Source organism: Protopterus annectens, chromosome 15.part0, assembly GCF_019279795.1.
Source record: "Protopterus annectens isolate FY-2018-M chromosome 15.part0, PAN1.0, whole genome shotgun sequence".
NCBI classification, from domain to species: Eukaryota; Metazoa; Chordata; order Ceratodontiformes; family Protopteridae; genus Protopterus; species Protopterus annectens.
The window spans coordinates 93,985,396-93,996,518 of record NC_056749.1 but is presented as its reverse complement, the minus strand read 5'-3'; the positions used below and the strand labels follow the sequence as shown (position 1 = coordinate 93,996,518).

The following is an 11,123-nucleotide window of genomic DNA, read 5'->3' as shown; positions in this document are numbered from 1 at the left end:
CCGGCATGCAGGTTACATTGATAGCAACAGGCCACCAACGATAGTATTTCAACAGGGAACATTAATTGGAATAAATTTCAACATTTATAGAACAACAGGACACGTGTCCCAACAGTAGGTTTGGTAGAAAACATACCCATTAATTTATGTATTTAGATTATTGGTGAAGATAAGATGGGGGAGAGAGAGAGATGTCAGTTAACAAATGTAGATTCTTGCAGTGGTCACAGCTTTAATGATCATTGCTCTACTCATTACTCTACAGGTATTATTACAACAACCTATGGCCTTGGGTTGGGCAGTGGTATGTTTGTACACAGTATAATTACAGCCTTCTTATCGCTACTTTATACTTTCTCTTACCTGGAAGACCTGTGGAGGGAATGTTTGTTAATACTACATGACTGTTTCTACCTATATTCACATAGTCAGGGTTACTTATGTGCACTCATAGTGTGTGTGTGTGTGTGTGTGTGTGTGTGTGTGTGTGTGTGTGTGTGTGTGTGTGTGTGTGCTACTGACACACTCTGCCTTGATTTCTATCAGTCACCCTGGTTGTTGTTAACAGGGTCCAGTAGCTGTGACAACATGATACTTTTGAATATTTCTTGAGGGAGACCACTTGGTGTATGCACTTATCTTGCTGGCATTTGCAGCCTTGGGGTTAGACCATGGATGCTGGACACAGTATAACTACAGCCTTCTTATAGTTACTTTATACCTTCTCTTACCCAGCAGACCTGTGGAGGAAATGTTTGTTAATACTACCGGACTGGTTCTACACATTTTCACAAAATCCTAGTTGAAATTATGTATACAGCTTACTACCAATCCCGGGATTCGAACCATAGCTGTTTCTGCTAAAAATATAACAAGTGTGTGTTTCATCAGAGCAAGCTATTGAGAAACTGCTGTCTTTTCTTTGAATGATTTCTTTCTCAATCTCTCTTTGTTGTACAATCTGACCTTGTAATGACAGCATTATTATACATACATTCCTATACATACCTTTTCAAATAGCACTTTGTGGAAAACAGTGGTTAACACAACATTACTATTCAGATATCAGCTCTTGGTGCATGGAATTTATAATATCAGTTAATCTTGTATGTTATAGAGGCACTAACTTTGTCAGATGAGACTTGATTGTTTAATGCTTTCAGAGCTATAGTTGCTATGCATAACCTGTACACATTTCAAATCATACCATACCAGAGTAAACACAACCAGTCCAGGGTTTTGTATTTTATTGACAGGCAGTTACAGTTCTATTTATATATAACTTATATGAGACTATTACTGTAATATTGCCTGCTTTATTCAGTACAAACCATACCCATTTTTAATACTGCTAGGGGGCATTATACTTCTTTATATTTATTTAGTATGAATACTACAAGCTAGATTGTTACTCACCAGCCTCGCAACGCAGCCTTTGCAACCTGCTGGCATGGGCTTCCTGGTTCGCAACCCACTCAGCTGGAGCTGTAATGAAGATAAAGAAACATTTATGCATATCTGTCCATTACATACACAGGCTGGACTTTGGTAAACAGTTATTGCTATGAATAATTACACATTGCTGGGACATCACTCCTCTGTTGTGCTTCTTGGACCCACTGGTCCAAGCGCTCCCTTTTCCTCCGCTTCAAGTCGGCATAGTGGTGCCGGACCTGCACACCAGTTCTGCGGGATACCAGTGGCACTGGTGAGATCATGGGCGAGAGTTTCCCAGGCTTCCGCTTTGTATTGGGAGCCCTGGTACTGGCCCTGCAGCAGTCTCATGTCATGGTTTTTTACAAGGAGTCCTACCATGACCTTGGACTCCTGTATGCCCCAGCGCTGCACCCGAAAGTGCATGCCTTCTCCTACACCAGCCATACCACCTACAGTGGGGAGCTACAACTGGTTATGGGTTGTATTCCTGCCTGTGAGGTTTAAATGCGGTTGATTTCCCACACTTTGCCGTGATTGGACGGATTTGAATATGCTGAGCTAAGCTAAGCGCTGGGCAAACCTGCTTAGCTAAGGTTGGCAGTTCTTAAAGGGGCAGGTTCAGCACTACTTACCAATGGGCAACTCCACTTAGCTGGGTTGCTCATTGCTTAGCATTTATATTTACACAGTGCTTACACCCAGGCACCATAGCTGTGCAATGCTTAGTATTGCTTATGTTTTATTTTATGGACTACCACCTGTATGGGATTGATTCATCATTCCTGACATATTTGAAATTTGTTTACCTTCCCTGATATCTGGCAATGTGCTTTTATTATATTTATACTTGTGTGACTATACTGTATGGGGCACTTGTGTTTATATGGGGGTTTGACAACTTTATTACACTGACACCTCACATCTGGGCCTAATACACTATAAATTAAAATTGTACTGATTTCATATGCAAAATGGAAATGGTTTTGGTGGGACTCAAACCATGAATGACTACATGCAAATCATACACTCTAACCACTACACGATTGCACTACTGCTTATGTTGGCTGTCTATTGCTATTTAACTTCTTGTACCGTTTAAGCTAGGCTAAGCATAACTAAGCAATAGGCACACCCAAGCAGCTACACTTAAACTTTATTGTAGATGTGAAAAAAATATATATTTGTTGGGGGTGTGCTTTGCAAATGTTGATGACATATAACTTTTCACAGTATGTCCAGATTTTTACCTTATATTCTTGGTCCACTTTTCATAAACTTGTGGCTCTCTGGCACATCATTAAAGATTGAGGTTTGAAAATAATGACAGACATTTGCATTTTACACTTCATACCCTTCAGAAAATTCATGCTAATGCAAAACCTGTTATTCTATCAACTTTCTAAGTTTGTAATAGCAATATTTATCAGTTGTCCCCTATGGCTTTGTCCAGATTTCTTACTCTTTCGGGTTGAGAGGTGTGACGAGTGAACCAGGAATCCAGGACATCAAATAGAAGATTTAAAACAACCATCCGTTTATTATAACAAATAGTGTAACAGATGGTTGTTTTAAATCTTCTATTTGATGTCCTGGATTCCTGGTTCATTGGATCTATATTCAACAGTTTTGTTCGTTTTGTTTGTGGTTTGCAGGTGTGACGAGTGATCTCGCTCTTTTTAGATTGCCGTACAGCAATTCTTGTGTGCAGGGGGCGTGTGTATTGTGAGAACACTGCTCTCTGACACGCCCCCTGCACTTGTACACATCCCCATGTACATATTAGAGCATGGCAGCTCGCCTTCATACATATGCATGACACGCTGCCATGCTGTACAGGAACAGTCCTTTCCTTGCAGGAATAAGTTATTCCTGCCCGGATGTTTGCTGAATCTGGAGGATAGAAGTAGAAACAGTAGAATGATTATATATAGAAGTACTAGTATAACAATTAAACATAGATGTACTAATAATGATTATACATAGAAGGAGTAGTATAGTGATTATACTTAGAAGTAGTAACAATATAATGATTATACCTAGAAGTAGTAACAGTATAATTCCAGGGAATTGTTATGGCTAGACTTGTATAGGCCCTAAGGCTGATAGCCTAGTACCAACCTATGATTATACATAGAAGTAGAAGTATAACAATTAAACATAGATGTACTAATAATGATTATACATAGAAGGAATAGTATGGTGATTATACCTAGAAGTAGTAACAGTATAATGACTATGCATAGAAGTAGTAACAGTGTAATACATAGAAGTAATATTATAATAATTATACACAAAAGTAGTACAAATAATTTATACACAGAAGTAGTAATAGTATAATGATTATACATAGAAGTAGCAGTATAATGATTATACATAGAAGTATTAACAGTATAAAGATTATACATCGAAGTAGTAAAAGTACAATGATTATACACAGAAGTAGTATTATAATGATGATACATAGAATATAATGATTATTCACAGTAGTTTGATGATTATACATAGAAATAGTAACAGTATAATGATTATTTATTTAACATTTTCTTACCAGGAAAGTCTGACTTAAAACAAAGCCAATTTCAGAGGAGGCCTGGAGAGAAACCCTCCAGATGCATGTCTTTGAAATGAGGGAGGAAACCCACACAAACACAGAAAGGATATGCAGACTCTGCACAGAAGGCACTCCAACCGAGAATTGAACCAGAGAACTTCTTACAATGAGGTGACACCGCTACTGTTGCACCACTGTGCCATTGGATTATACACACTAGTAGTAGTATAATGATTATACATAGAAGTATTAGTTTAGTGATTACACACAGACGTAGTATAATAATAATTTTACATATGCATAGTAGTATAATGATTATATGTAGAAGTAGTAACAGCATAAGAATTATACAACAGAATGGCATTAAATATACTGATCCCAATGATATTGCCAATATCCTGGCAGATCGATTTAGTGCCAACGTCACCCCCCTCTCACCCTCTCAATATCAAAAGATTGCCAAATTCCAGTAATCATGGGCACACAGGTAGAAACCGCACTCTCCAAAGCTAAGAATGCAGCATCCATGGGACCAGATGACATCCCAGGCTGTGTACTACATGAACTACAAAATGAATTGGCACCTCACCTAAGTGTCATGTTTAATCATAGCTTCACCTCAGGCTTTGTGCCCACTGAGTGGCGCACAGCTACAGTTATCCCACTCCACAAGGGGGATCTGGCTTGGATCCTGGGAACTACCGTCCCATCAGTCTGACAAGCCTGATCTGCAAGGGCATGGAATGCATTATCATGGAACTTATAAACAAAGACATTGGCAACCTTCAAACACTGGACCCCACCCAGTTTGGGTTTGTGAAGGGCCGATCATGTTTCCTGAATCTGTTTGACTTCTCTGAATCAGTCCCCAGAGCTGTGTATGAGAGTAAGGCAGCCCACACAGCCTATCTGGACCTCGCCAAGGCCTTCGACACTATCCCCCATTCTGGAATCATAGATAAATTTACTAAGCCGGGCATAAATCCCTACATCACTCAATGGGTTGCCAACTGGCTTGCTGACAGAACCCAGACTGTAAAAGTAGCCGACTCCAAATCCAGCTCCAGACAAGTGGAGTACCTCAGGATTCAGTCCTGGGACCACTCTTGTTTGGCATCGACTTCTCTTAAGGGCCTTACAGAAACAGATGCCTGGTGCCAGAGCCATGGGCTCAAGCTTAATACCAAGAAATGTATAGTTATCCCCTTTGGAAAAAAACATGTACCCATGAATTACCACATAGGTGGCAGTACACTAAACATCGAAAGTGTGATGTGAGACTTAGGGACACAGGCGGACAGTGGTCTCACTTTCGCTAACCACATTGCCACAACAGTCAGGAAATCCTTCTATGTGGCACACCTCATCACTAAGGGCTTTTCATCCAGAAAAAGGAGGTCATTGTCCCACTGTACTCATCCCTCATTAGACCCATTATAGAGTATAATGCCCCATTTGGTATGTACCTCACAAGACATCTGCAACAGCTGAAAAGGCCACAGAAATACCTCAGCAATACCTCATTAAAAGAATCACAGGCCTAAAGCAGATGCCATATGCTGACCGTCTAAAAAAACTCCAGCTATATTCTGTGGCATATCGTCTACTCAGAGGCAATCTCTGCTTAACATACAAGGCCATGTCAAACCCTGAGCTATTGGACATGCTCCACTTAAAGAAATCCCAGTCCCTCAGAGCCACACGCTCCAGGGATCTAAACATTGTCATCACAATGAACAAAACATGCTGGAGGGATAGGTTCCTGACCCAGAGACTCCCCATACTCTGGAATAGACTGCCCATACATGTCAAGCAGAGTGCCTCATTGGCCCTCTTCAAAAGGAACCTTGATGATTGGATGGGAGATAGGAAATTCACCCTGGGGATCATGTCAGTTGCTCTGCTAGACAGGGGTCCAGAGAAGTAGATATTGTGGGAAGAAATATCCAGGGAATTGTTATGGCTAGGCTTGTATAGGCCCTAGGGCCGATAGCCTACTACCAACCTATGAACCTATACACAGAAGTAGTATAATTATTATACCTAGAAGTAGTAACAGTGTAATGATTATACACAAAAGTAGTAGTGTAATGGTTGTACAGAGAAGTAGTAACAGTATAATGATTATGCAGACGTATAATAATGATTATACATACACATAGTAGTATAATGATTTTACATAGAAGTAGTAATGTCTGTGTATAATCATTATACTGTTACTACTTCTATGTATAATGATTATACATAGACACAGTAGTATAATGATTATATATAGAAGTAGTAGTATAATCATACAAGGACGCAGTAACATTATAATTAGTATACACTGAAGTAGTAGTATAATGATTATACACAGAAGTAGTAGCAGTTTAATGGTTATATGAAGAAGTAGTAACAGTATAATGATTACACACATAAGTAGTATTATAGACAAGAAGACTGAACAAGACAATGCATGGTTATAGAATGGTAGATGAACCACTATTTAAAAAAAAAGTGATTCATATTTATATATCACAGTCTTGGAGATAAACTATACTGAATGAGAAGCATACCAGTTTAGTAATTCATTATATAATAAATGCAATAATAACAAAATTAATGTGTGATCTTTGCTAGACTGGTTTGTTTGATGTGTTGTTACCATTGTCCAGCATACATGTTTAGCTAATCCCTGGAGTTTATTTGTAATCACATGACCTGTGCATTTTTATTACTCAGGTTATAACATCCCTGTGGGGCAGCTCTTGCTGCTAATTGAGGAACCTTCTGATGTTCCATTCAGGGTTATGGAAGAAAGCATGACCAAGTTTGAAATTAATCTTCTCAGTGTCCCCATCCACAGTAAGTAAATGGTTTGCTAGTTTATTGAGATGAATGTAAGAGATAAAATTGTAAATTCTTTATGAACTTTCTAAATCTTACAAAAATCTATGACTAAACTAATGATGGGTAATGTATAACAACACTAAAATTGTAAAAGATTTAATAAGAAGTATGTGCTTTTGTTAGATGAGGCTATGAAAGTCTTGTGGAATACATTACCAATGTGGAAAAAATGTAAAAGAAATCACTTTTATGCAAGCAGAATGAAAAACATCAACATTCATTGACAAATATTATTACATCTTATCTCTTTTGGTTAGGTTTAATATTTTTATGCCCTCGATGTTTTGCCTATTTTTTATTGCTATTAACTGTCCCGAGTAGCACAGGTGGTATATTTCCAAATCAGAAATGGCATGTTTGGTTCCTGTATTCAAGAATATGTACATAAAGTGTGAATGTGTGTGTGTGTGTGTGTGTGTGTGTGTGTGTGTGTGTGTGTGTGTGTGTGTGTGTGTGTGTATTTATCTTAATTTACTTGTTTACTAACTAATTCCTTTCTATTAAGTCGATGTTGCTGGCATACATTCATAGGTTCTTAAGTAATTACTAGACTAACTGCCTTGCTGCCACTTTAAGCCTAGACAATTTCCTTTTTTTGCTTGAATTAACCTATACCATTTGATGTTGAATTTGCCTTATACATGCTATGGTCAATAATTATGTATACTAGTAGTGAGAATAACTGGCATCATATCATAGTTAATTTGAGGGGACCCATGCATGGGGTAAAGCAATTATAAGCTGCCTGCCTCTGTGCATTTGCACTACAGAGGGCAGTCCTGGAGTAAATTTTCTATTACCCATCTATAGATCCAAGTTGTTCTTGAATATGGACATTGACAAGCTTATTATTATTTATTATTTTCTTTTTATTAATAATAAATAAATAAATAAATAATAAAAAAATTACCCATCTATAGATCCAAGTTTTTCTTGAATATGGACATTGACAAGCTTTGTTTTATGTGGATGGGGAGTCTTTTCCACAGCAATGGTATACCCTGCGAGATATACCTGTCCCTCCAAACCATTCTGTTGATATTGAGGAAGAGGTTTAGATCCCTAGACCAAGTATTTCTGAGGAAATCTGACTTGCTGATAAGCAGTAAATACATTAGTACTGAGTCAGAGGATGCCTTGTATGCCAGACATGGGGTCACTTCTTAGCTGTCTGTAGGATACAGAGTATAGTGACAAGGCTTTGAGTTGGTCCATGTAGGACATATTTCTCCAGCCTTGTTCTTTGAGTAATATATCTCTGTGGACATTCCAGCTATTGCATGTCTCTCGACAGACTTATGCCAAAGAGGGCATTATACTCAATGCCTGGTCTGAATAAAGGGGGACAATGACCCCTAGAACTAGACACAACCCTTTTGTTTATAAGCTGGGCAATATAGAAGACTTAATTATGACAATGGAAATACGCTGGTCAAAAGTTAGGTCACTGTCCACATAAGTTGCCAAATCCAAAACAATTGGGGCAACTCTTAGGGGCATATTATCAAAGTGGTAGTTCCCCCAGGGTAGATGACTTTCCAAATGATAAGATAATGCATTTCTTGTCATTTAGCTTCACTTCATATATGAAGATGGACTGATGCCTACAGAAGGGATTCTACATATCTTCTTTTAGGACAGAATCCCATGAAAACCTTGAGAAGGATACTGTGGAGAATTACAGAATGGAGTGCAACTCAGTTATGTGGGTGTACTGATGTGCTTGCAATGTTTGAGCCTGCACCTGGACAAAAGCCCTGCAGGATGGAGAACTGGATAGATTGAAGTGGTTTATTTTTTTATTTATTTAATTTTACATTTGTTAACTGAGAAAGTCCAACTTGGAATGAGCTATTTTTCAGCGGAGGCCTGGGGAGAAATGCTCCAGATGCATATCTTTGTAACATGGGAGGAAACTGGAGCACCCAGAGGAAACCCACACGAATGCAGGGAGGACATGCAGACTCTACACAGAAGGCACCCTAGCTGAGAATTGAACCAGAGAACCTCTTGCTATGAGGTGACAACACTACCGCTGCACCACTGCATCATCCTTTGGTTGCACTGTTTCAGCTTGCACCTGGACAAAAGCTCTGCAGGCTGGAGAACTGGATAGATTGAAGTGGTTACAATGAAGAGAAAGGTAAAGAAAGATGGGATTAAACAGGATGGGAACATGAACATAGCCATGAGGATGTTAGATGGTGTTGTAGGCTGTGTTTGAAATGTGTGGTAATATTGTCTTGTTATAGGTTGGGTGGGATGGAGTTCCAGTGCTTTTCGACATAGCTGGAGTAAAGTGATTCACCTGCACCATTCTAGGACTTGGTCATGGTCAGGAGATACTTCTTCAGTGAGTGGAGATTCCTGGTGGGGGGGGGGGGGATTCGTGAGTTTTTTAATCACCTTTATGGAATTATCACTTGTGACATAGGCAAACTGACAGTTGTATAAAAGTAATAAAACCACATTAACAAGTTTTAATTTACAAACATCATCTGCTAACTTTTAGACTTTTGATCCTTTTTTTAAAACAAGAAACATCTTTATTACATTATTACTTATGACAAAGGCTATCATACAATTATATAAATGAAAACAAACCATATTGATAATCCTAGCTGCAAGCATTTTACATCACAAACCATACTGATACAATTTTAGCTGCAAACATTATACATCACTTATAATCTACCAAATCACTGTCAGTCAGATATTACATAGCTCATTCAAACCCTGCCTTCTTTTAAACCTCATTCCTCCCCTGTATGTATTGTTCCCACAATTCCTATTTTTCCTACCCTTTGTAATGATCCCAACTCCAGTAGTTTTATCCCTGTTACTATATTCACTACTTCTAGTAATGTTCGTCTAGACTTTGATTTCCATTTTCTAGTAATTTGTTTTAGGAAGCGACCATAATTAGACTCAGCAAGGCCTTACTATGTCAAGGCAATTCTGATTCTGTAAAATGATTTCCCTAGTCATATCAATTTGCTCACCCTGTATCTCCGACAGAGCAGTCTACAGGGAATCTTTAAAGTCTGCCAACTTATTTCCCTCCCCAAAAATATGTTCCCATTTACCTCTTTCTTCCCCATCACACCTCCTCCAACATTTGCTTTCTAGCTGAGGAAAAATTCTCTGGAGTCTACTTTGAGTATAAAACAATATCTATGTAAACATTTACAAGCAAAAATCTTGCATCTTCTAGATTTTGTTGCATATTTGGGAGACATACATATATCCCCCCATTATTTCTTTGTGAATTGATTATCCAGGCTCTCTTCCCAATCCTTTCTAACCTCCTCTGATTGATTATTATAGTTATCATGCAATATTTTATATGCTCTACTAATTATTCCTTTTTTAACTGCAGCTTCTGTTCTAGATTCTACTAAAAGCTCTACCAGTGCTGGTCTTTCGTTTAGGACCCCCTATTTCTTTCTCTTTGTCCATAGTCTGATCTCAATCTAGGGAAGCAGTGTTTGAGGATGGTTTATAATGATGTACAGGTGATGGGTTTGTGTATTATTTTGTGGGCACTAAGCAGTTGGGAGTAGGTGAGGTAATTAGGTAGTTTGTACCAGCATAGGTGCTTCAGTGCTAGGCAGTGATGTGAACGGTTTGGTAAGTTGGATGCAAACTATTTTAGTGTAGCAAACCTCTAGCTTACTTTTTAAGGTGGAGTGAAGGTTAGTCAGGATGGGTGCTGCACAGAGAAGTGAAGGGAGTAGGTAAGATGTTGCTTAAGAATTCCTAGAGTAGTCAGTGAGAAAAGGGTTTGTTTCTGTTGAGGAAGCCCAACTTCTGGCGAGTTTTCTTGATGGCTTTAGCAATGTGAAGTTATCACCAATTAATATACCAAGAAGCTTTGTACTGGAAATTGTTTTAATTGAAGCATTATTTTCTGATGTGATATTGAATGATTGTTTCTGTGCTGACACGTTTGAGTAAAAACATCTTTTGTTTAGTATTTCAAAGTAGTTAATAGTCATCTAGCTACACCTCAAATGAGGAAAAGGAGTCCTGGTTCCTCCTGTGGAATAGCAGTACACTTTGTGCAGAGCATATGAACAAGGCACCATCTGTGTATTGTACTATGGAGGCTTCTTTGATAGCTTTGTGAAGATTATTACTGAATATGTTGGATAGTAAAGGGCCTAGAATAGATTCCTGAAGTACATCAAAAGAGACAGAGAGGGGGAGAGATGTAATTTCCATTTTACAGCCTGGAGTCTGTTGG

General features: G+C 38.5%; 1 protein-coding gene across 1 annotated transcript in view; it reads left to right on the top strand.

Moving 5' to 3' along the window:
- Positions 1 to 6,713: 6,713 nt before the first annotated feature.
- LOC122789891 (zinc finger protein OZF-like) overlaps positions 6,714 to 11,123 on the top strand; it is a 28,528-nt gene continuing 24,118 nt past the window's right edge. Inside the window, exon 1 of the mRNA XM_044057322.1 lies at positions 6,714 to 6,832. Within this exon, the coding sequence (XP_043913257.1) occupies positions 6,778 to 6,832 (55 nt within the window). The 5' untranslated portion in view covers positions 6,714 to 6,777. The remainder of the gene's footprint in view (positions 6,833 to 11,123) is intronic.